Source organism: Gallinula chloropus (assembly GCF_964237585.1).
Source record: "Gallinula chloropus genome assembly, chromosome: 14".
Taxonomy (NCBI): Eukaryota; Metazoa; Chordata; class Aves; order Gruiformes; family Rallidae; genus Gallinula; species Gallinula chloropus.
In genome coordinates this window covers 8,727,754-8,753,959 of record NC_140099.1, presented here as the reverse complement: position 1 = coordinate 8,753,959, position 26,206 = coordinate 8,727,754, and the positions used below count along the sequence as shown (strand labels likewise).

At 46.8% G+C, this 26,206-nt stretch overlaps 1 protein-coding gene across 1 annotated transcript in view; it reads left to right on the top strand.

The window, feature by feature from the left end:
- Nucleotides 1-1,483: 1,483 nt before the first annotated feature.
- RCOR1 (REST corepressor 1) overlaps nt 1,484-26,206 on the top strand; it is a gene marked incomplete at both ends in the record, with an annotated part of 80,206 nt that continues 55,483 nt past the window's right edge. The window contains 2 exons of the mRNA XM_084270517.1: nt 1,484-1,670; nt 1,779-1,838. Coding sequence (XP_084126643.1) covers nt 1,484-1,670; nt 1,779-1,838 — 247 coding nt within the window. The remainder of the gene's footprint in view (nt 1,671-1,778; nt 1,839-26,206) is intronic.

The following is a 26,206-nucleotide window of genomic DNA, read 5'->3' as shown; positions in this document are numbered from 1 at the left end:
AGCGCTCCCGGCGCACGCCCGGGGAGGGGAGATGCGCTCCCCGAAGCCGAGAGCCCGCTCGTAGGGCGGCAGCCATGTGGGGAGGGCTTCCGTGCCGGGCCAGGCCACCGCGGCCCGAAGGGGCCCCTCCGCGGCCCGAACCCCCCCGCCACGGGGTGGGGGGGCCGGTCGGGGACCCGGGCGCCTCATCGGGCCGCGGAAATTTGGCTGTGGGGTCGGTTGCCCCCGCCGGCACTAGAAAAGAGGGTATTGACTTGGCCCCTCGAGGGGAAAGAGGGGGGCTCGGGAGTTACTTGATAGGACAGCCGCCCCGGGCAAGGGCTTCAGCGGCTTCCCGGGACTCCCAGACACCCCGGCGGGCGGCTCTGCCCTGAGGGGGCGTGGGGGAAGCTGGCAGCACCCTGCTGGCAGGGCCCGATCCCGCTTTGGGCCGCGGCCCCGTCCGTGCGGTGCCTGCTTCCCAGCTGGCTGCGCTCATTCCCAGCTGGCTGCGCTCATTCCCTCAGGGCTTCGCTCCCGGCGAGGGTTGAACCTCTCCCTCCGCGCTGTCCCGTCCCCTCAGCACCGCTCCCTTCCTGCCGGGCCGCCCCCCATCTCCATCCCCCCCATCTCCATCCCCCTCAGGACACTCCCGGCGGCTCGGTCCCCCGACCCTTCGGAGGGCTCTACCCCGCGCGGGGCGGCCACCTCTGCGGGCGGGCAAGGGCTACCCCAGCTGGATCGGACACGGAACCCTAACCGGGCCGCACATTAACACCCGAAACCGGCCGGGCGCCGAACAACACCCCTAGCAGCAGCCTGCGGGCACCGGGGGCTTTGTATGAAATCCCATTCAAACCACGCCGTAACCTTCCGCCGCGGGGGGGGTGGGGAGAGTGGGAAAGTAGTTCTTCGCCACCCTCCTGCCGGCGCTGAGTTCACAGCGGGGCAGCGGACCTTGCCGCCACCCCCTTTGCGGGCTGGGCCGGGCCGGGTCGGCCCAGGGCGAGCCGCTCCGGCGGGGGCGTTCGAAGGCGCCTCTGCCCCCTTTCCACTCCGGCACAGCCCTCGGAGGAGAGGTATCGCTGGGCGGAGAGATCGCTGAGCCCTCACACGTACGGCCCGGCGATACGCCTCCACCTAACTCAGCAAACGGAAGCGCCGGGCTGCCACGATGGACAGGAAACGCCGCCCAATAGGCAGGCGGGCTGGCCTCCCAAAATGTAGGTTTAGCCAATAGAAGCGGGCGGGAGCGGAGGGGGGGCGGCGCCGGTGGCAGACAGCACCGCAGGTTGAACGGAGTCCCAGCGCAGGGCTGGGATGAGCCTCAAACTTCGGGGCGATCGTGGTGGGGGATGTAGCAGCGCCGCCGCGCACCGGCCCGCCCCGGCTCCTGCCCGCCCTCGGCGCCTCCCCCAGCCCCCCCCTCGCAGTTTTTAAACTCTGATCCCCCCCCCCCACCTTCCCTTCTCCACACCCCCCACCCCCCCCCTTCCTCCCCTAAATGCCAGCCATGATCGAGAAGGGCCCGGAGGTCTCGGGGAAACGGCGGGGCAGGAACCACAACGCCGCCGGCGCGAATAATAACAACAACGGCGGCAGCAAAAGTTTATCCGCAGCCCCCAACGGCAACAGCAGCGGCAACTCCTGGGAGGAGGGGAGCTCGGGGTCCTCCAGCGATGAGGAGCACGGTGAGAAGCGGTGGGGGGGTGGCGATGTGTGGTAATGGGGGGGTGTGGGGGGGGGGCAGGGGCCGGGCGGGCCCACGCGTGTAACGCTTCTCCCTCTGCCTCCCTCAGCTGGCGGCGGTATGAGGGTCGGGCCGCAGTACCAGGCGGTGGTCCCCGATTTCGACCCCGGTAAGTCTTTTTTTTATTTATTAAGTGGGGCGCCTCCCTTCCCTCATCTATTGCTTTGGACCTCCCCCCCCCCTTTCCTCCCCCCTCCCCGTACCCCGCGATGAGCAGAGCCCCTCGGGGGGGGCCTCCGGGCGGCTCCGCTCATCCGAGGGGGCCAAAAACCATTCCCCCTAATTCAAGTCCCAAACACCCAGAACAAGAACTCCCCCTTCCCCACCCCCCCGGCACAGCACACGGCTGATAAAAGAAGTCTCAATGCTTTCCAGAGGGCGCTTTGCAGGCAGGGAGGAACAGGGAAGCTGGCAGGGCTAGAGGAGGCAGGAGATGGCAGTTGGGTGGCTTTTTTTTTTTTCTTCTTTCTTTCTTTTTTTTTTTCTTTTCTTTTTTTTTTTTCCTTCCCCTCTTTTTCTCTTTTTTTTTTTTTTTTAATCCCCTCCCGGACTCGCCTGGCGGTGGTCTCGGTGGTAGGGATGGAACTAGAAGGCATCAAGTTGTAAATATAATATCTTCGAAGGCATTTAGAAGCGACTTGGGTCTGTATTTTAATTTTCTCTCCTGAGAAGCTGCTCGCCGCCTCCTCCTCCCTTCCCCCTCCCCCCCCAAAAAAAAAAAAAAGAAAAAAAAATTGTTTCACATTCCAGCTATTCTGCTGCGGTTCTTTGTAAGCTAATTTAAAGTGGTATAGAAGCAAATTTTGAGCAAACAAAGGAATTGGGGCTGTGCTGAAAGGCAGGTGCTGGAAGCACGTTAGGACTGATGTATCTCGGTGTACAGAAAGACAGGCTGTTGACCTCCTTAGTTTGTAATGTAAGCATTTTTTTTTTTTTTTTTTTAAATTGTTCCTTTGTAAGTGGAGGTTGAGGCTAACGAGAACCCTCCTCTTGTCTGGAGATCCCAGCGTCTGGAGTTGTCCCTTTGCCCAGCCCAAACTTAATTGAATTCTCTGTACCTCTTGCCTTAAAACAAAAAGAATGGTGTGGAAAGCAACGGTGTCTCCTTATCTAACGATCCTGAGAGTTACTATTGTGTGGATTCAGGGAAAAGGTTTCTCGTGGGTCGTCCCCGGGACTGTATGCGAGTATGTTGGGTGCCTTTTTATTTTTTAATATATATATATATGTTTGTCCCTAACTGTTAAGGTCGGGGGAAGGGGGGGAGGGGTGAGAGGATTTTTTTTAAAGTTCAACATTACTTGCATTTATTTACCGAAGAATTTCCCCCCCTTTCATTTTCTTGACAAAATAAGATACAAGGTCTTGGCACATGGGAACTCCATTTCTTGGTTGACCAGGAGGGGGAAGGGAGGAAGGGGGGGAAGGAGGAGGAGGAGAAAAAGTGGGGGGGGAGGGAGGGGAAGCTGTTAGTTAGGCAGCAGTTGACACTGTTTTTCAATCTGTAGGTCAAACGCAACGTTTCTGTAACACACAACGCGCATCACACTGGCTATTAGCCAGGTAGCGCAACAATACTTGGGCTTTTCGGTCACCCCAGTGAATTACACTCTTTTGTGCAATTCATTTCTCTAACATAATAGATGGAGGGGGAAAAAATACTGTGTGCCCCTTCCTCACTATTATGTGCTCAGCTATGCATTGTTCTGGTTTTAACTTATAGATGTACAGTGACCTATGCAAAGGTTACTGCTTTCTGTGCTGAGTGGAGTGGAAGGGAGGGGAAGTGTGTGATGTGGCGAAACAGATTTTTTTTTCTGAGTAATATATACCCAAACGCAGCATCAGCAGGCACTTTTGTGTGAGTACACAGTGTAAGATAGCAAGTAGATTTACCCCAAGTAAAGGATCAGTCTTCTTGTGACCAGAATGGGTGTTGGATCCCTCTTTACTGCTCTCTCTCTTAACTTTTCTCCCCCCATATACCCCTCCTCAAAATTATACTTTTTAGTTAACAAGTTCTAGGTGAACTTTTGTCTCCTTGTGCATTGAAGGCTTGCTTTTCCTGGCCTGTGGAATTACACAGGAATAATTTTGCAGTGCAGCGTTTTTCCTGATTTTTGTGGTCTCTTCTGGGTCCTGAAAGCTAAATAGCCACATTATGTTTATTTGTTGTGCCTTTCTTGCTTTCCTGTTTAAGAAAGAAAACCTTAAACAAGCCTGTGATGCTGCACTAAGACCTTTAGACTGAAACTTCCATTGTCCCATCTTACTGGTAGTTTCAAAGTGAAATGGGTGGAATAGTGTTATTGGAGTGCACAGATCCTCTGTTTCTCACTAGGAATTGTAGGGACTGGTTGACCTAAGGATCCTGAAGCTTGAAGGTTGCTTGGTGTTGAGTTGTGGGGGCTTCCACCTTCAGATTAGTAAGGCTGGTAAAATGTGGATGGCTTAGGCCGCTCTCGCTGTGTCTGAGGGGAGACTGGCACAGACTAGGCCTTGTGTGCACTGTTACTATTTTTTTTAATGTAACTCTCAATTTTACCTTGAGTTTGGCTGAGGTATGTCTGTAACTGATGGTCGGTGTTCTTAAGTGGGTGTTCCTCTGTCCCCATGCATGGGGTAGAGAAAGCAATTAATTGTTTGGCTTCTCAGCCACATGCCAGCTGTAGCAGAGAGCATTACGTGAGGAAAGCTCTTCTGAATTCCTTACCTGTGAGACTATGGGAGAAAAGAGAGGTAGGGCAAGGCAGTGGTGGGATGTTGGTCAGTGTTTTGTGAACTAAATAGCCAGCAAAAAAGTACCAAATGATATGGCCTGAAATCAAAGTGAAGTGATTGCCCAGGGTTAATGAGAGAAGGGACCTTGGCACCTTTTGGTTGTCATGAAGGAGGATAGAGAGTGCTTGTGTCCCGCTTTGAGCCAAGTATGAGGAAAATGGTTAAGGGTTGTGCTGCTTCGGTTTTGCTTCAACCTTAGAACCTGAAAATAGGAAGTTCTCATTCTGGATTAAAATATCTGTGTAGCTTTTAAAATGCTACTTGTGGCAGTGGCCAAGGAAGGGCCTGACGTGATTCTTTGTAACTGCTTATGTCTGAATCCTGGGTAGAAGGTGTCTTCCCTCACAGCTGGGGGACGTGGTGGGGCCATGTCCATGTCCTGGCAGAGCCTATAGGTACTTTGCCAAAATTAATGCTGTGTTTGCTCTCACCTATCCCAGTGTCCCCTTACTTTGGGAAAGTAAGTTCTCACTGCGTTCACCCTGCTTGTTTCATTCTTTCAAAGACATACACCTCTTCTTATTTGTGTGAGAATAGTTGTACAGTAAAGGCAAGGCTTTTACAGAGGCAATGTGCATGTTAAATAAGCCTCTTCAACTAGGGAAAGAACAGGTAAAACTTTTTGGGCTGAAAGCCTCAATGGCAGAGCTCACTACAATCAGTAAAACTTGCACTTTCGTCTGTCTTTCACTATTTGGCCTTGATTTCATGGGTGTGATGTGAAAAATTGCTATGGTCGCTTCTATTTCTTCTGTTATTAGAGTTCAGAGTCAAATATTTGCAGCTGAAAATTCTGTGTCTTAAACAAAGGCTGGTATGGGTAGGTCAGCACTTCTTGTGAGTTCTTGGTCTAAGACATCCAAGGTTTTGAAGAGGGAAAACTATTATGGTTCTTTTAACCCATACAAATGAAACCCACATGTCCTGTTAATGGAAAAACTTGTTGGAAGGAAATGTTGCTTATCCTAAAGCTAAATAAAGTCTTTTGTATGGGGAAGCACCGGTACTCTACTTGACCATTTCACTTGTTGCTTATCAATTTATGCTTTTGGAACACTGAAAATAGGAGGGAGAGAACACTAGTGACCACTTAAACATAGCCAGTGAGTTTAAACGAAGAGCAAAGCTTCCCTAATTCTGAGGGGTGTTATGGAGCTCCCTGAAGAGAATGGTCTCTCCCAGAGCTTTGACATGCACTGAAGGCAGATGAGCTTTTCTTTCTTCTTCGTAGCACTGCAGCTTCAGATTCCCTCATTTGTTCTGCTGGCAGTAAAAGTGCAAGCTGCATCTTGTACCTTTGGAAATCAGTTGTGTTGGTTGTCTCTGGCAAGCACCTTATTGGGGCTATTTCCAGTGGAAACAGATAAGCAAAAGCTGGTTTGACTTAATAGTGTCTTGCTGCAGACAGCTGAAGTTGTGATGTGTCGCTTGGGAGATTTAAGTCCCTCGTTTGCAATGCTGCTCTCTTCCCAATCTGTTGTTGGTGCACAGTAACAGTTAAAGTGCAAATGGTGGAAGGAAATACTCTGTTGTGCTTCCACCTCTAGGTGCAGAAAAGCCTATTGGAAGGTGCTGAGCACTACTTGAGGAGCTCCTCCTCAGGTCCACGCTGTTAGGTGTGTGGACCTCTGCCCTGTGTGCTCGGTGTTACCAAAAGGGGAGGAGGGCAGAGAGAGAAGAAGAAAGAAACCAACAACCCTTTTCAGTATTGTCAGAAACTGGCAGTGTAGTTGTGTCTGAGAAGGGTGGAAAAAACCCTGTAGTCTGCCCTCTCTGATCTGGAGTGCTTTATAGGGGAGTGGTGGTGTGGCTGTGTCTTTTGGGGAGGAAGCTGGTGAGTCCATCCATCCAACTCTGGCTGTTAAAATGCCCCCACCCTCTGTCTATTTAGGATCAAAGGTGAAAGTATTACAATGGGACAGCCCCTGGGTGGCTGATACCCCTAGAATAGCTGTATTTCTCTGGTGGCTGCAAAGGCCAGATTTCATTAGGTTGTGTCTTCAGTTTCTTCATGGGGATCTTGGCAGAAGCACCTGTTGGCCTGCATGATAGGGCCTGTAACCCTTCAGCTAGAGGTTGTTAAAAAGTCCCCTTGTGATTTGCACTTGGCAAGGCCAACTCCCAGCCAGCTTGTTATGTTTCTTTGTTTGCAAATAGTTCTGCTCCTAACAGACCTGATAGTTTGCAAATAGTCTGAGTACCCAATGACTGTAGGAGAAAATGCTGTTTAGATAAATGGACTCATCAGAAAGCGGGGGGGTGGTGGTGGGAGGGGGGAAGTGTGCTCTTCATGTGAGGCTTTGGGATCTTCATCTAAGCCAGTGGAAAAGTCAAAACCAATCTCTTGAAACTGGAAATACTGGTATCCTGGAAAGCTATCTCATCTCAAATGACTTTGCATTAAAGCCAACAGGCAGGAAACTCCCTAAGTGCAACAGTCTCCCTGAAAAAGAAGGGAGAGTTATGAGGGTATTTGATCTAATCAGAAATACCAAACCATAATGTACTAATGAGACAGTGTGTTTGGGCTGACAGAGGCTGCCTAGTATCTTGATAAACCAGGCATGCCTCAGTTTTTCCACTGTTGTCTGAGGAGATGTGCATTGTCCCCAACAAGAGTGTGGTATTTTAATGAGGCGGTAGAAAAATTAGGTACTGTGAATTTTCTCTTAAACTTTCTGGTGGGAGGAGCTCTTCCCCCTAGTTGTAGTCTGCTCAGCCTCTTACTCCCTCACGGGCTGTATTTGTCTTGCCTTCCTTCTGCCACAAATGGCAGCCCCTCTGTGCATGTGGTACTGCAGAGCAGGTGAGAAGCTCTTTAACAGGCTTTCCACCTAAAGAGGTTGCTGAAAGCTTGCTTTTTTGGCTGTCTAAACCCCATAGGTACAAGTGAAGGGGGTTCTCAAGGTCAGACAGGCTCCCAACAGCCCTGGGGAAGGGGGAGATGACTCCTGCCACCTTCTTACTGTGTTGGGACCTCTGCTGGTGCCTGGGTGAGTCTCAGTCTGTTGGATCACCATGGCAGGAGAGGGTACAGTTCCACTACTCCTATATTAGGAGAATGAAGCTGACATGCAGATGCTGATACTACAGAGACTAATCCTCTGTGTTTTAAATCTACCCCTGAGAAAAAGGAGGAGAGTAGTGCTCAAGTTGGGGATGTTATTATCCATACCTCTGGGACCTCAGCAGGAGCACAGTTGCTGATTTGGTGCCATACCTTTCTTACCTCTGGGCTGCTCACCCCAGGGAGACCATTTCTAAGCCTGTGTGGCTCAGTAGTTAGCTTTCATCTGGTTTGTTCACTTGTCCTGAGAAGGGGGGGTGCAGAGGCTCCTGGTGATGAGCAGAGCTCCCATTCCCCCTTATTCCATGGAATGGCTTCGGAGTTTCTTGTTAGTCAAACAGTACCAAGAACATTCTTCTGAAACCCGAATGCTGTAGTAAACAAACAAGTCTTGGTGCAGCCAAAGCCTGTGGCTTCCTTCCCTGCCTGGCACATTCAGTGTTTGTATGTGGAGGTAATAGCTGTCTCATGTACTGACAAATATATTAATGGCTGGACTGGAATTAATACTAGGTAGAGTGAATGCTTTGTTCTTCATAGCTGGTTCCTGCTGCTTAATGAGTTGCTCTTAAAACTCTTGTTTTCAGCCCTAGTTAGGTCTGTGACTTGGCCAAGCGAAGGCTTAACGCTCCCTGTGATTAGTCATTATAATTAGCTCGGAAATCTTTGCCTCTGATCAAGGTGCACTGTATAATGCGGCTTATAGTGGGCTCTAGTCCTGTCACATAACTTCAGAGTAGTGTAAGTGACAGTGCTTTGTTGGACATAGGTATGTATTTTTTTAACTGTGTTGGAATTTTGCTGTACAGTTTTTTATGTGGCAGGCAGGTAAATCTGCAGTAACCATCTCACCAGAAATTGTGGTTAGTGCTAGTCTCCGCTTCCCTCAAATACAACAGTTTCTGGTTGTGGCCAGGGCTTGCCTTACCCATTCCAAGTGCAAGGTAACCTTGAGCCATGGTGACTAGTGGCTGATTTGGTCTAGAGACCAAATCAAAACGAAAACTTAGGGGTAATACTAGAGTGTTGACCTTTCCTAGGATCTATGTACATCTTTCTGCAGTGGGTGACCTTGTCTTTTGAGGCTTTGACTTGATGGTGTAAGGAGATGAGCAATCCCGTGTTCTTAAGTGTTTAAACTTGGCAGTTTGAAATTAAGGTTTTGAAAATACAAAGTTGATTTGTAAACTTAATGCTTTTGTAAGGAATGTTAGAGTAGGTGTTTCTTTCTTGACACTTTACAAGCTTTTCATTTATGGTTCCATATGAAAGTTTTGACTTCTTTGTACTTTTCGAAAGTGCAAGAGGATGTGCTCAGCCTTAGTGAAGGCAGTGAAAGTTTCTCCAGCATTTTCTAGAATTGGGCTGCTTCTGTGCCCTTCTCTCTGTGTTGAAATGCACCAGATTGTGATGTGACTGCCTCTTAAGTATTTTAGGTCAAACTCAATAAATTTGCTTCACTTCTCATGTAAGGTTTTGAGACTAAACAAGTCAGTTTAACCTGCCTTTCCGAGTATCTTTAAAAATTTAGCTCTGTATGCAGCAGCTTGCTCTTTGAACTTCATAAAGGAAGTATTGGTAAATGTTGCCTCTCTGGGGGGAGGAGGCTGCAGCAGTGTGATAAAATTGCAAAAATCCCCTCTCTCGGGAGGAAATTCTAGTCTCTGTTTCCCCCTTCAGCCCTGTCCTATTGTGCACAGACCTCTAAGGGACATCATCAGGGTCTCGTGTGTATTATGTGTATAATGAGGTTATAGCTCTCAAAAAATACTACCCTGCCCCATTAGGGGCAGGATAAGGTGGTGAACTTGTGACCATGAAGTTATTTCATCTTCCTTGCCATCTCCCTTATCTCTGTGCTGTACACCTGGGTGGATTTCACAAATAATAATCTGAGAGCCAACGGCTTGGTGCTGTAGAGTAGTTTGTCTAATTAGAGGAGTTTAACCACGTGGTTGTCTATCTGCTGTCTGTGATAACCTGTCATGATAGCGTGTGCATGTAATTTTGGGTGCCTAGATGTCTTATCAGGTTGGGGTTTAGCTCATACAGAGACTTCGATTTGGAAGCTGGGTGTTAAAAATAATTATTAGTGTATGTGACCTTGAAATTATGTCCTTCTAGACTTTGTAACTGTAGCATGAAAGCACAGTGTAACAAATGTATGATCATAGTTGTGGCTTCTGGGTCCAGAAATCCCCAAGGAATATGTATAAACTAGGCTTGCACCCGGGGGCATGATGCCTGCCCTCCCCTCTTAACTGGTCCCTGGAGAGGGCACAGATATTCTCATTCCATGGGGGGACCTGGGGTGGATAAAGGCTAAGAAAAACTCCTGTGGATTAGGAAAAAGCTTCTCCTCTTGAACTGAAGGGACAGGACTGGAAAAGTGGTTTATGTAATGATGTTACTTTTGAAATAACTATTTACTTGTGGATGACAATGAAATGTAGGGTTTTTTTTTATCCTTCTGACCTCCCACCTTGTTTGGAGGTCTAATTCATCCCTCTGTTCTCATCAGTACCATGGGTTTGAGTGTCAGCCTCGTGTGAATGGGGATGGGGGGGGGGTGTTTTTCAGCTCCTCCCCACCCTGTGTTGAGAGCAAGCTGCCCCACATAGCCGGCTCTGTTGGCTGAAGCTGTGTATAGTTCTGCCTTTAGGCTGCTGACAGCTGTGCTAAAAGCTGAAAGTGCCACATCTGTAACCCAAGGTCTTTTTTGGAGCTAAACAATGTAAATGATCTATAGATTATAGTGTGTGTGTGTCTGTTCCCTGGCTGACATCTCCCCATCCTGAGTGGGGGGACGCTCTGCGTGCTTTTGGGGGGTGAAGGGCTGTAAAGGCAGGCATGCATACCAGGTGTAGTGCTCGTACTTTCTTGGTATTGTTTTCTGTCTGGGAATCTTAAAGATGTCCCTCCTGGGACCCTTGTGCTGATCTGTGCAGCTGCCACCATGCTGTTCATGACAGTAGCCATGGGAACACAAGTAGGATGATACAAGTTTAAAACTCCAACTTGTTGCTAGGCAGACCCAGCTCAATGTGTGGATTAAGTAGTCTTAACAACACACCCCGTCACCCCCCTGTTCTCATACTCTACCTCTTCCATGGGGGGAAGACAACTCAGCTTGCCCCAAATTCTGGGTCTTTAGGCTGACAGTGTGAAACCATCCCCTAGAGGGTCCCCAGACACCAGTCAACCTTGGGGAAACCCCTCAGCTACATCTGAATAAAGAGTATGTGGTGGCTGGGCGATTGGGAGTTCTGGCAGGTAGGTTTTGACACAACCTTTTCTTAAAAACAGAGTGCTGCGAGGTAAAGCGATGTGCCACCCAGTGCAGAATTGTGCACTGCTCATACAGTCTAAAAGTTGTAGCCTGCATTAAAATTAGATACTGCTAAAAGTGACACACACACTCTAAACAAAGGTCATGGGCTTAAAATAACGCAAGATCACTTCTAAACTCTGGCTGTAAAAACTTAAAATTAAGCCTAAGGCAAGGTAAACACCTTCAGAACTGAAGCTGCTTCTGCACGCTGTTGGTGTAGATGCTGGTCTGTGCTGGATGAACTGGCTTGGGCCTTTTGGGGAATCTCTTGTTGATAAGTTGCTGTGTCCCATGTTTGTGTTTTGGCACTTCTTGTTCAAGAAATAAGGGCAACCAGTTCCCTCATGTTATTTTTTTGTTGTTGATGCTCAACAAAAGACATATGGCAAATCACAGGGGCCTGAAAGGAGCTGTGGACCCAAACTTTAAGGGAGTGATGGGCCCCGTGTGCTGCTTGAGGGCTGAGCTCCAGCATGCCTTTGTCTCTGCAGCTGTTGGCTTCCTGTATCACAGTGGTAATCGGTTATGCTCTGGCCACTGGTGTAAATGGATCTTTTTTATTTTATAAGCATTTTCTGTGCAGTAACTGTCATTCCTGTTGGAATAAGGCCATTTATAGAGATGCTCCCAATTACCACCTGCTCTTTTTCTTTCTTAGCAAAGTACACTCTTGCCTAACTTAACCTCCCACAACAACTGCTTTGAAGTTGTTTTTCCTTTGCACCGTGGCTCATTGCTGTCCCTTTCCCCTCTCACCATCCTAACAAACTGCACTTGTCCTTGCTTGTCCTTCTAGAAAGAGGTGTTTCTGGGGGGGAGAAAAACTGCTTGCTTGGTTTGCCCAAATGTTTTTTGTAGCCAACTCTTTAAAGATTGCTTTCCTTCAGTATGCCTCAGCCCTTTTTCTCATTTCCTAAGTTGCCATTTGTGGTTCTGCCCTTTTCATTATAATCTGTGTACTGCTCCTAGATCCTATCTACCCAGCCCTGCTTGTGTTTCTGTGCTCAGACCTCTCTTTTGCTGTGCTTTGCCTAGTAGAGCATCTGTGTCTCTGTCCAGTAGTGTCACACTTCTGAACTGCTGCTGCTGTGAGCAAGCAGGTGTGTTAGAAAGGTGAGAAAGCTGATCTCTCCTGCAGGTAGGGCTGCTCTGGGGACGGTCTGAGGGCTTGGCTGGAGCCTCCAGCTGGCCCCTGCCTGCTGGGTGCTGGGGCTGAGTTGCTCTAAGTCTATCCAGTGAGTTTGGAGAAGAGGGAGGGGAGATCACCTTTCCTATTCTGTGAATAAATAAAACCTTGGGGTTGCTGGCTGACTCAAATCTGCAAGCAGTGAGTTGTGATGCAGTGGGGACAGACAGGCAAGTGCTCTGAAGAGCTTTTCCTCTTCTTTTTGCTGCAGACTCATTCAGCCTCATGGTTGGGTGCACTGGTGCTGAGGGGAGCTGGGACAGTACAGCTGGATCTCATCTGAAGTTCTCATCGCCTCTCTTCTCTTAGGTTTTTTACAAGTATTGAATAACTTTGGGGAGAGGCTTGCTGGTGGGAATGTGGTGGCAGAGGGAAGATTTTTTTCAGAGCTGTCCTCTGGCTTTCAGCCCAAGATCTGAGTTGCTTGGCAAATTGCTTCCTCCTGTGCGTACTGGCTCTGAGAAGCAGGTCTGCTCTCTGGGAAACTGCTGTATTGTGCTGTAGCTCCTTGTATATTTTGGGTGGGTTTTCAGTCCTGTTTGGTTCGTAAGGTGGTCTCCTCCTCATATTTCATTGGGAGTGTGAGTGCACAGGATCAGTTTGTGGGTGTTTGGGTTTTTTTTTTCCTTGGGGAACGTCAGGTGAAACCTCAAGTTCTCCTTCATGTGCAGGTCAGATGCTGTCCTTGTGGTGCGAACAGGGCAGGCACAAATCCAGCCATCCTGCCAACAGTCTGAAAATTGGCAAGGGTATCTAGGCATATATTTGTGGGTTTGTGTGAAAAATGACTACTTCTGCTGGAGCAGAAGCAAAGGTGGTTGGAGATGAGAGGTGTTGCAGTTTGCTGTGGTGCAGCTAGTGACTGAGGAACACATCCATGTGCTGGCCCAGAGCAGAGGTAGGCAACACTCACTTTGCCTAACAGTACAAGGACTGGCTTCTACTGGTTTGAGAGGATGGATGTGTCTTGAGAGGACCTCTGTAAATCTTTAAGCTGTCTAAAGCATGTGTGCAAGTAGTTATATTAGGCAAATTGATGTCCTTTATTATAATACCCATCTTGCTGAAGGTATTTTGGAAGATGGGAGGTGAATAAAGGCAGAACTTCTTAAACCTCTAATAAGAATATTTTTGAGGTCATAAAAATAAATAAATTAGATGTCAGGGGAATTAGGCTTGGAAGCAGTCCTTATTGCTCTGAAACTTACTGGGAAAGGAACTGTTTCATGTCCTCTTACCTGAGCCCTTACAGAGAGGCTCTGGGAGCAGATGCTGGTCTCCTTTTGAAATTAACTGTCTCCAGCTCAGTTCAGTGGAATGCTGCCCTGTCTGGTTATCACTTGCCCAGAGCAGTGTGTCCGGAGCAGCAGTGTGTCCTTTTGTTTCAGCTCAGGAGTAACTAACAGCTCAGACTGTACTGACTGCAGTAGCTTTGCTGGCAAAGTGATTTTGGTGTCTGCCAGCGGAGGGGCTGGGAAGAGATGTGATGGGGTCTCTGTTTCAGAGATGGGTAGGAGAAACCTTTCTGATGACTGTATAGTGCCTGTATAAATAAAGACAGCGGATTTAATTCATGCTGCCAGAGCTAGGACAAAGCTTGGAGCAGGTGCACACCCAGAGCTTGCTTAAGTTGGATAGATGCCTACTGAAATGTTTATCAAACACGAGAATGAAAGGAAAAGGGTTGTATTTAACCTTTTTTTGAGGATGCTTTTTAAAAATAACTTACACCTCTGAAGTGAGCAGCAGTTATAAGCAGGATTTGAAAAACTGACTTGGCGCTTGTGAGCCACAGTGGGAAACACCTGTGCTGCAGTACACCCTGCAGCAGGGAGGGATAAAATGGTTGGGTCCTGTTCACTTACTGTGCTGTTTGTTGGCTGATGCTGAGGGGTTCTCCTTGTGTGCTAGGGTTGCCTTTGCACTCTTAGTGCTACTTGGTTCTTGCTCTTTCACTGGTAGGTGTAATTTCACTGCTGTTCAAGTGATTCTGATCCTGTGAAGTAGGAAAGAATGAATCTGGCTAGTCTTAGCTCTGTTTAACCCCCCTGAAACTATGGCATGCAATTGAGGTACTGAAGCTGTCTTCAGACTAAGGAAGACACTACTGCACTAATGTGCTAATTTTATACTCTCACTTGGCAGGTTGCCTTTGTAATCAAAGGGCTGGAAATTTTTCAGTTTGAACAAAATGTTCTAAGTAGCTGTTCTCTAGGTGGAAATGGATTTGATATGGGATACTGCCTTCAAAAGAAATCCATCTTTCCATATCTATCTGGGTGTAATAATTCTAACTAAAATTATCTTCTAAGTGAAGTTACAGCAAAGACCTAGGTAAGGCTTACCTGTGAAGCTTCCTTATCAGAGGTGTATCTCATCAGTCCCTATGCATTGGATGGAAATGGAGAAGGGGTGATCTTTTCAGAAAGTACCTGGAAGTTTTAGGAACGATGGCTGTAATGAATTTTGACAGAAGTATTCTATTATGTGGCATTTTCTCCCTGTTAGGTTAAAAACTGTTGTATAGGTTTGGTAGAGAGCATGGTCACAATACAAAGGCTTGTCTTAAGCAGGTTTGGAAGAGAATGTCCTGGTGAATTGTACGGTACCTGGCACATGGGGATTATGCAGCAGGGAATAAGTAACTGCTTCTCATCAATACTGTAAAAGTAATTAGAAACATCTTTTGATGCCCTTGGGTTTTTTGCCTTTGTTTTAGGGAATCAGTGAGTACTAACTAGGGAATGTATGTATCCAGACTTCGTGTTTTTCAACAAAACTGTCCATGAGAGCAGAACAATCGCAGAGGAATCATATATTTTTAAAGTGGTTTGAAATGAAATGTTAATTCAAAGGCCATGTTATGTTACTAGAAAGCTTAAAACAAATGGCAGAATTGCTTCCAGGCTGTATGAAACTCATCTTTCTGTTGCCTTTGATTTCTTTTTAAAAATTTTTAAGTAGCTTTCAGTGTTCTTAAATCTATATAGAATTTTAAATACACTATTTTTTTAATGAGCCTAAAATTTCAACTTCTGTAATGAGAGCTGGCTGCTAAACTGTGTTGCTTTGAGTTTAAGATGAAACAAAACGCTGTGTGCCATATGTTAAAAGGACAAGCCGACTTGACAACAAGAATGTATTTTATCTTCTGCATTTTGGCAAGACTCTGTAGTCTTGGACAGCAACTGTAAGGAGACAAGAAATCAGTGAAGATGCAAGAATAATGAGAGAAGAACTTGAGGTCAGTGGAGCTGGAAGCTAAGTATATTGGAGGGTGGTGTGGTAGGAAAAGAATCAACCAAGAAGGGCTGAGAAGTGGCAGCAGGAAAAATCTTAATTAAAAAAAAAAAAACCCACACCAAAACCCCCCAAAATATCTCCCAAAAATAAACTGCTGAAAGCCAAAACTCTCATGCTATTAGTGTTGTCTTCTAAAGGCGTTTGGCTATTCTTTCTGTTTTTTGATTGGTTAAATGTGTAATTGTCAGTTCAGGTGAATGCAAGTCCAGCCTTCCTATACTTTGGAGAATATGGTCTTGAATTCCTGAGACCAGAAGATGACAAGGCTGGAGGAGGGATGGTGGAAGGGAAGCTACATTCATGACAGTATCTTACTAGCCAAAGGCTGTTGGATCTGAAGACCTGATACATCCACATTGAGCTGAGCTACAGCAGCTGTTCTTGTCTGTGTTAGGACCTTGTATACATGGCTGGATACTGCTCTGGCAACCCAGGCAAATACGCAGCTTGTCTGGCAATGTGAGAGCCAGAGCAGGCCCACCCTTGATTTCTCTCTTCCCAGGGAAGGGGAGCTGTGACTTCCTCTGCTCACGTGGCCTCTGCCAGCCCTGCAGTTTCTCAGACCATTCTGCTGAAACTCTTCTTTGCTCTGACTTTAGTTCTTCCTGACCCAAAAGCAGTCTGCTTAGAAAGTGAGCGCTTGCACAACTTGCTTTCACTATGTTTGGCACCTGCTGTTTCTGCTCTGTCACTTGTGATTTCCTGTGACCCTCAATGGAGTGTGGTGTCCCCACAGCATACTGTTTACTTGGCCCTGCTGTGCTGGGCTTGGTGAAGCTTGGTCACCATGGAGCTAATGACTTGCTTGCCATAACCTGCAGTAAAGGTGTGAGAGAGTGATTGTGAGTGAGCATTCCAGCTGTCCTGTTAGTGTGTTTTGCTCTCCTGTAGGTTATTCTGTCTGTCCTTTGAAGCCAGGCAGCATCCCTGTGTGCTGCCATCGGGGCACGGGGACCTCGTGTGTAATTACCTCGTGCTGGACTGTAGCAGGCTGCTGGAAGTGTGAGCAAGCCAAGTGAACTGCTGGCTCTGGGGAGTGTGCCTGAGCCAGATGCAGGAAGAGCCAAACACAGTAAGTCACCGTGCAGGCTGGCTCTTGGCACAACATTTAGCTGAGTAAAGCTGCGAGACACGTGCTTTGCGTGGCCCAGAATCTGAATTCACCTCAGGGTTGATCTTCTCAGGTCCTGTTACTTCTTTCAAGGCTTGAGTTTTACAGTACAGGTCTTGTTCCTCTATATCTGTGTTTTACTCCATACAAGTTCTTTGCTAAATATTTGTTTGGGCTAAGAGGCCCCTAAGGCTTTCTCTTTCTACCTCTAACCTCCATTCTCTCCAGGTTCCTTGTTTCATTGCTGAGTTGCACAAAGCACTGTATCTCTCTCAGTGGTGAAAATGTTGTTGCTACCTGCATTCCTAGACCTCTCTGAGGTTGGGACAGGCCTTGCCTCACTCAGGTCTAGGTAGTTCCTTTGGTGTGAATTCGGTCAGGCTTGCCCAGGACCATGTTCAGTAAGAGCAGATGCTTAGTGCTGGTGCTACAGGCGTGAGATCCACGTCATGCTTGGATCACACACAGTACTGTTAGACCCAGCTGTTTCACAGATGTGTATGTTACAGAACTGTAGGGTAACAAAGATCATCTTGTCAAAGCTGCTGTTTAAGTGGCTATTTAACTTGCATTGTAGTGAGCTATCTCCATGCAACTGGATTGAGCGGAGTAGGAGTGTGGGCTAACATTGGGGGGTAGTGGGAATACTGCCTCCAGATAGCCATAAATAAATAGTCTTTGGTTGTGGCCCAACACAGGTAGAGCTGTAGTGAAGGGAGTGAGGGAATGAAGTAATGATCGTGGACAGACCCTGGAATGAATTGGATGGGGGAAGCTGTCAGCACACCAAAAATGGCCCTTCTGTGTAGAGGTCTGACTAATTGGCAGTGATGGGGGAAGGAGCATGTAGGATGCTGGGACTGAAGGGCTCTCTGGGACATATCAGACTGCTGGAGATGGCTTGTGAACCTGGCTGATAGGTTCCTCCCAGGGTTTAGATAGGTAGTAACAAAAGAAGTTGGGCAGTGGCAAGGAAAGAAAAATAACTAGTTCCTCTCTTTCAGGTATGTGGACTGTAAAAGTACAAGCTTGTGTGGGGACTGGGGCAGATGAATGCAGTCGCCTGCAGCATTCATGGCTCTTGTACTTGTCTCCACATAGAGGAGCTTGGGACATTTGCGTGCCACAGGGACAGTAGCTGCTGTTCCTGTTCAGGGCAGAACTTTCAATGCACTGTTAAGCCAGGTACTTAGATGAGTAATTGGCACTTCTGTTCTGCATATGTGCTCTCCACAGCTAAGCCTTCAGTTCTTGTGTTTCTTATTATCTCTGTAGCCCCCTCTCTTTGCACAGTGGAGGCTTGAATTGAATGAGAAACCAGTTGAGAGGTGAGCCAGCTTAGAGTATGCAGATAATGTGGTGAGATTTCTTCCCCTTCCTCCCCTTTTTGCCCCAGTGGCTTAAAACCTTGCTCAGAAAAAGCATCCTCCAGTTGATTTTTTTCAAATGGGGAAACATGCAGGGCATGGTTTAGGTTACTTTGCCCTGCAGCAAAGAATACTGACATCTGAAGGTGAGAGGTGGTGATGGAGAGAAGACTCTAAAAAGAGCCTGGTTTCATTAAGCAAAGTCACCTAAAATCTTGACATGCGAGAATTATTTCCACTTGGCACAGACTGTGACAGGTGTTTCACCATAGGAAACTCATTGCTTGACTTCCAGCGTGACCTTGGACAGAAAGCTGAACCTTTTAGCTTTCTCTGCTTTGTTAAAGCTGCCTGTGTTGTTCAGTATGGGAATGAAAGTGGAGTGGACAAGCATGTGTATACCTAGAGCCAGTAAAGCAGAAACCTGCAGCCTGAGCAGAGCTAGTGCTTTACAAGGCAAGGCTGGAATCCCCCCTGTCTGATTTGGTGACAAGATGGGGAAAGGAGGTATTGGTGTCTGTGGTCTTGTCTTATTAGCAGAATTGATGCACCTGAAGTCTGATCTGACCACAGCAGACTCTAAAGGTAAAGCAGGAAGAAATTCTCCTTTGTAATCTGTCTTCCAGAAGTCAAAAGTGTTTCTGGCTGCAGGGTAACTAAGGTGCATTAACTATTCCACTGTGAATTCCTCATGGAGACAGTGTGCTTGCTCTAGCTGTACTGCAAAGTAAAGCAGGTGCAGCCAGTGCTCGGCTTGCCTGGCCATCTCAGGGAGGAGTCTGCATTTGCGCACTGTGGGGGGAGGGAGAGATGTCTCTAGCAGGGAAGGCAGAAGCTAAATTTATATGTTTCCCTTTCAGGCTGCTTGGAAAGAAGAGAAATACAGCAAATAAAAGTGTGTTTGGGCTAGACCCTGTTGTGCCAGACCTGTGCTGTGCCTTTTGAGCAGTGTTGATGTGTGTCAAAGTTCCTTCCCTCTGCCTATAATGGAGTGATGAGAGACTGGAAGGTTTCCCAGAGCTGCTCATGTAAAGGTATATTGCTCCAGGTTATCCTAACTTCTAGTTCATGCTGTTGCCTCTCTTGCTTGTGCAAGAAAAACTCATCAGGGACCACTGCAGTTGGGGAGTCCTCTGCTCTGACTGCTCTAGCATTGTCCCTGTGTTTGAACAAGGACGCCCTGTTTCAGCTCTGCATGTGAAGGCTGGCAAGGTGGAACAGCCACAGCCCTCCAGCGAGGGGATTTCACTGGCTCAGGAGAAACCTTCTTCCTCTCTTTGGAGGATGTTTCTTGGCAGTTTCTGTTCCATGGGTTTTTTTGGTGACTATTGCACCAGTGGGTTTCTGAGAGGCCTGTCCCTTGAAAATCTGGGAGGGGAATACAGGATATCAAAGAAGGTAGGGAAACGTAAGGCAGTGTGTTCTGTCATGCTGGATTCAAGCAAGTGCCTGAAACCCCAAATTTCCCACACTGAAGGCCTCATCTACTGCAAAAGCTGGGGAATTGAGTGCCAAGTGATGCTAATAGAAACATGTTCAGTTCTCCTGGACACCTCTCTAGCCGCCTGCCTAAATAAACACCCTCTGCATCAGTCACACCGTTGTCTCATGCCTCTGAGCTAAGCTAATTTTCTCCATGATGGTGTAAAACAGGAAATAAATTCCAAATCTTTATTAAATGACAACTAAGCGATGAGGGGACAGCTGGTCTGTGGAGATGCAACAGGATTTGTCACTCAGCCACGTACAAGACGGCCAGAGGGTGCTGAGTGCCTGCCACATCCATCAGAAGTCATTGGTAGTAGAGCTCAGGTTTGTGCAAGGTGTCTGTATAACATGAGAGTGCCAGTTGTTTGGAAGCCTTAACAGAACTCGGGTTCAGTTGCCTCTTGGAAGGGAGAGATTAAAAGCAGGTCCTAAATGTGTCTGCTGTGGTCTGTGAAAACCAAGGTCTATTGGATGGTGAAATTAACTTCCTAGGCTTGCTCACAGCAGAGCCTTATTCCCCTGAGGGGAATAGGCTCCTGTTAGCTCTCATGTGGAGGCATAATTTAAGGAGGCCCCCCCCCCCAGGGTTCAAGGCTTCCTGGTGACCTGCTTTACCATGTAGAGTTGCTATCACGGCATAAACAAGCAGAAGCTGGTCCAAGGCTATGACCAAGTAGGCCTTGCTGTAGTTGGATGTGTGTTATGACATGAGTACACAGGTGAGCTGAGAAGAGGGTAAGCGGTCAAAGTAGCTAGAAGAGCTGCTCCTGGATTTAGCAGCCAAACAGCCACCTGTCCTAATCAGTACTTTGTGAGAACAGCTTGTGGAAAGGAGTGAAACAAACACTGGCTCAGCAACCTGCTTGCTAGCATGCACCCAACTGTCTTGAAAATGTATTTCTTCAAGGTGTATTACCAGCTATGCAGAGCATTTTGTGTGTCAGACAAATTGATCTATAGCTGTACCTTGGTTATCATAAGACTTTTTGCAGGGTATGTCTATCACAGGAATATAAATCGTCCATCCATCTAGTGACAGAAGTCCTCTGTGGTTACTCCTGGAAACTTGCTTTTGAATTGTCAGAGTGAACATCCTGGTGTGTTAAACAGTAAGGCTGAAGTGCGTGGTGCTGGCTTGGTCCCTGTTCTGCGCAGGATGTGTGAGGGATCCTGGATGGATCCACTGGATTCGGGAGCAGCTGCTGGAAAGCAGGCTGGCTGCCTGCTGCTTGTGTCTTCTCAGCTCTGTGAAGTTTTGTGCTTTTGTTTGAATGATCTTTTTCAGTAGTTGTTCCAGGGGCTTGGGAAAGATGTGTGCAGCACTATCCTCTGCTGTAGAGTTGTTTATAGGGGAGCAGAGCGCCATGTTGCTGGTATGTTGAAAGCAGTCCTTGAGGCACATTGCTCTTCAGTACACTGTGACTGGCTCTGAGGGCTAGAAGGGTGCCTCTGTCACTGGTTTGCAAAGGTCTTTCCTTGTGGCTTTATCAATTACAACTTTAAAAAGTAATTTGGGATTGCTGGCTGTGTGCAGGCTTGTGACGCATGGGATATGTTCATCTTTGAGAGATCTGTGGGCCAGCTGCTGGCTGGCAGAAATCTCTAATGTAGGTGCTGTGTGGCTGGCTAACCCCACCCTTCTACCAGCAAAACTTGCTGGGAGGCCGTTTGCTATAGCTGTACAAAACACAGGGTACATACTGGGAATGTTCTGGGGATGGTTTTGTACTTAACTGCTATGGAGTGAATCCATGACATTCAGAGTGCAAATGCCATGAACCAGAGCCCAGCTGGGTCAGTAGAACAAGTCCCTTTGGAACAGAGGACTGTAGGCTGGGCCTTGTATTATCATTTCTTCCCTCTTTCCCAATTTATGACATGGAAGAGTTGTGGGGGTTCCCCCTCCCCTTCTTATGTAGCTGGTTTTAATACACAGTATTGTCTTACCCTACCACCTGTGATTTTCCAAAGTCGTAAATTGCCAGGAGCCTGAAACTTGCAACATGTTAAAATCCTTTTAGTACTCTTGGAGCTTTTAGGATAACAAGATGATTTCCAGAATCTTAAATGGCTTGTCCTCATTTGTTTAACTCTTTTTTTTTTTTTTTATTTTTTTTTATCACTGTCTCCAGTGATCTTTTTCAGGCAGCTCACCTGCTGTAGGGGGTAAGATGTGCTACTCTGAACTCTTCAGAATTGCCTCTGCCCGCCTGCTTCCTGAAGGCTCTTGGTACCAGCCATTGCAGCACCAAGTTAGAATGAGCTGATGTGGCACATGAGGAAAGATGGGCTGGGGAAGTAGGGGAGAAGGCTTGTATCTGAAGCTGCAAAGGCATAGTCTCCTTTCTTATGGCCAGAAGTTTGGTCTTCTTTCTAGTACACTAATTTATTCCTTCATTTTCTTGTGCATTAGTCTTTGAAATACTGGTAGAAAAGGACAGGCGTAGATGCAGTTTCCTCTGTTCTGAAGTCTTAACAGAGATAGATCATTAGCTTCTCTGTAACTAACTTACGCTCCTTTAACTCCTGCTTTTTGTTCCTGGGTTTTCCAGAAGATCTTGCTGACTTGCATCAAAACAGGAAGTCTGCAGTGCTGTAAATAACTGGGTGGTTCAGACTGATTTTTTCCATCCAACACTTCACCAGCCAGAGTTAAAATTGCTTTTTATTTGCATCAGTCATCTTGAGCTAGGGCTAGAGTTTCTCTTAGCCCATAATAACCTATCAAGTTTCATTATGGAGAAGCATGTGGGATTTGAGGGGAGAGTGGGGTTGGTCCTGCCTTGCCCTTCTGTTATATTTTGGCAGTATTCCCTGCAAAGGTACTGTATGTGAAGACACTGCAGAATGTCAAAGCATCCTTGGACTTAGCCCACAGATTGCAGTCTGTCTTAACCTGACTGTAGAGAAAGAAAGCTTAGTTCAGCAGCCTCTGAGGAAGAGCACACCAGGTGAGCACAGAAGACTTTTGCTTCCTGGTGAAGTTCTGCTGCTGAATTGACTTAACTGTACCAGTATAACCATGGAGCAGCCACCTCCTACTGCAGGAGTGGACATAGTGTAGTGTGACTAATTTTTCACTGGTAATTGTGTGTTTATCTTGTCTGGGGTAGAGTTAATTTTCTTCACGGTGGCTGACACAGGGCTGAGGTTTGGATTTGTGCTGCAAACAGTGCTGGTGACACAGGGATGTTCCAGTCACTGCTGAGCAGGGCTTACACAGAGCCAAGGCCTTTGCTGCTTCTCACCCCACCCCACCAGCGAGTAGGCTGGGGGTGCACAAGGAGTTGGGAGTGGACACAGCTGGGACAGCTGACCCCAGCTGCCCAGAGGGATATCCCACACCATATGGTGTCATGCTCAGCATATAGAGCTGGGGGAGAAGGAGGAAGGGGACATTCAGAGTGATGGTGTTTGTCTTCCCAAGTCACCGTTAGGCGTGATGGAGCCCTGCTTTCCTGGGGATGGCTGAACACCTGCCTGGCCCTGGGAAGTGGGGAGTGAATTCCTGGGTTTGCTTTGCTTGGTGAGTGACTTCTGCTTTACCTGGTAAACAGTCTTTACCTCAACCCAGGAGTTTTCTCACTTTTACCCTTCTGATTCCCACCAGGAAGGCAGGGAGCAAAAGGCTGTGTGGGCTGCCAGCTGGGGTTAAACCACAACACTGCTTAGTTTAACTTGCTTTCATATTCTCTACTTGTACAGAGATTTGGGTTGTTTCATGACTGTCCCTGGGTGGGGTAGCAGCTATAGGTACACTAACAGTATTCTGCAGTGAGATTCCTGGGTGTAAGAACTTCAGGAACTCCTTTTGCTGGTTCAGGTATGTGGGTATCACCCTCCTGCTGTGTTCTTTTAGTAATTTAAGTAAACCTTAAGCTGTGTAGCACAACTGGCTACAGATCTGCAGAGACATCAGGTTCTACCTTACTCTTTGTCTATATTAAAGAGCTTTTCTTGTATGAGCTAGGGTGTAAATAATCTGCTGTAGTTAAAGCTGCATAACCCTCATGGAGGAACTCAGTTGTGAATAGCTTGCTTGCTTCTTTTCTTCACTTTCCCAGTAGGATCTCCTATTTAGAAGGGTTTTTTTTTTTTTAAAAAAAAAAACTTAGATGTCTGGAAAGCTGCAGGCTTTGCTAGGTACGAAAGGCATCCCATGTCCCACTAGACACTACTGTGAGCCCAAGGACACCTTTCTGTTGTCCTGCTGGAGTGAATGGTTTCTGCTCTTTCTTTGCTCCCCCTCTGCCAGGAACCATTTTAAGGAGATGTCTGATATCTGGGTCCCTGGAAAGGCCCGTGTCTGTTTCAAGCAAAAGGGACATAGCTACTTAGACTTGCCCAGGTAACTGGCCTGACACTGGTGTCTGCTCCCACTATCACTGGAACTGGATGTGCAAGTGCTGCTGGTGCCTACGCTGGAGAAGTTACGAAATAGAGGGTGTGACTGCAAAGCACAGGGGTTCTCCTGCACAACTCCACTTTTTTTTTTTCTTAGAAGGGACATTTTTGTAGTTCATCTGCCATGGAAGTTGTTCACCAGCAGCCATAGTGATTTGCCTGTGTTGGTAAGCTGTTGGTATGGCAGATGTGTTCTTTGGATGTGATGGATAGAAGCCTCCTGGGCCTCAGCTGCCTCCGGGAGGTAACTCAAATTGACTTTCTTCGGTCTTCTCAGTTTGGAGTGCGCTGAGGTAAAAATTCCCCCAAGGTCTGTCTTTTCCTGGGTTGTGCATGTACAGTGATGCTTTCTTCCATGGAGCCTGGAAAACTGTCCTGATAATGGCCTTTAGACTTTCTAGCCCTCTGCATGTGTGTCTACAAAGTGCTGAGGAGTGCTGCGAGTTGCAAGTAGGAGGAAATTGAGGCACTGAGGTAAAAATTACCTGCTTCTGCTCCAGGGAACAAAACCTGGTTTCCCACATAGCATCCCTGTTTCACATTCAGTCACTTTCTGTCGTAGTCAGAAATAAATCCATTTTCATACATCCTTTTCTTCAGAACTGCAGTGCATAAGCATTCTAGCCGATGATCTAAGCTTTTGTTGTAACAGTAATGGTGCTTGAGAGGAGAAAACATGGGGCTTCTGGCTGCAAAGCAACTTACCCTGTTAAGGTCTTCATGAATCAGTAATGAAATGCAGGGAGTCCCATTCCAAGGATCAGATCATTTAGGTCTATGAGAAGAAAATAATTCCCTCAGGTTTTTTGTTTGTTTTAATAAATGAATGAAGTGGTTTTATGGGTGTCTTGTGAACCCTGGGCTCAAAGTCAGAAGGTCAGACTTAACACAGATCCTCATAACCAGAAGTAAATGATAGCTGGGACTGGTTCATGGATGATAGCGTAGTGTTTCATGAAGGCCAGATAGTTCTCTGGGGCAAGATTCAGTACATGAAACAACACTTAATCTCTATGGAAAGGTCATGGATGTGATGTACTAGATGTGAGGACTCGATAGGGAAAAAAGAGTAAGTCATTAGCTCTCACAATGCACTTCCCACTCCTCAAGTCCAGTGTGGAAAAATCAGAAAGGATGTTTTTGAGGTATATTCAGGATTAAAAGTGAAACACTTTAAATGGAAATGACGGCTACACTTAAGTTATTCGCAATGTATTCTGTCACTAATGAATTAAAATGTTTCCTTCGTTTGAAACAAGGAAATTGGTGTATGTGAATTTAATTGGTGATAACATAGGATCAGATTTACTTTTTGTCCTTGCTGTTTCCACGTCACAATGGAAGACACTTTTATGTAGACTGGGGATGTTGCACTTGTTTCTTTGTTTGCATTATGACACTAGGCCTTTATTTAAGTACCATGTCAGAGCCCCCAGGATACATAACCTTCTGTTTGAGTTAAAGATACTGATACTTTCTGTTTCTGACACTTTCCCTCCCTCTTTTGTCTCATTTTAGCAATACACTAACTGGCAGCAAATACATGTAGTACTGTAGTGTGCAGTGAGGTTCTAGTCTCACTTCTGAATGGTGATAAATAGACCTTGTGTTAGCTTTATTTGTCAGCATGCCTGATGGAAATTTCTGGCCTAATTCAATTAGTCATGATGTGTTTCTTGCTCCTAGATGAGCGATTGAAGTTCAAAGTTCTTGCAGCTGACTTTCTTCAACAGTTTCTGGGAAAGGGCAGGTAGAAAGAAAAGAACTAGTTTTTGCTTCCCCTGTTTCAAAACTTCAGGAACCATTACCCCACTGAGTGATGCACAAGGGGAATAAGACTCTCTATGTTAGGATGTAACAAGACAGGACAGTGTCTAATCTGAGAACACAAGATACAGTATGGACCTTTCCCTCTGTCCTCTGCATGTGTACCTTGTTCCACCAAGGGTTTAGGCGGTTGGAGAAGTTCCCTTTCTAATTCACAAGAGTTATTTTTAGTGGTAGTGTTAAGAGTGATAGTATTGTATATGGCCTTGAAATCACCTGAACAAAGAAATGGGAGCAATAAGGGGCATTCAACATGTTTTCTGAACAACAGCAGAAGTGGTAGGGTTGTGTGATGGTTTCAAGTGAGTTTTTTACAGCAGAGCCAAGAGACAGGGAGGAGATTAATATTCTATTAAAAAAACAAAACAAAACAAAAAAAACCCCACAAAAAACCCCCCCTAAAACAACCAACCAAAAACCCACACAACAAAAATCTATTTTTTCTCTCTGTGGCATGGTTTCTAGTGGCCAAAATTGGTGGTCCTGCAGGAGCAGCAGGAAGCCACTGAAAGGGCTTCTGAAACCAGAAAAACCTGTATTCCTCATGCTGTTGCTAGCATGCCCTTGGCCTGTGCGTTTGAATTGAAACCCCTCTTCAAGAAGGGTCCAGAA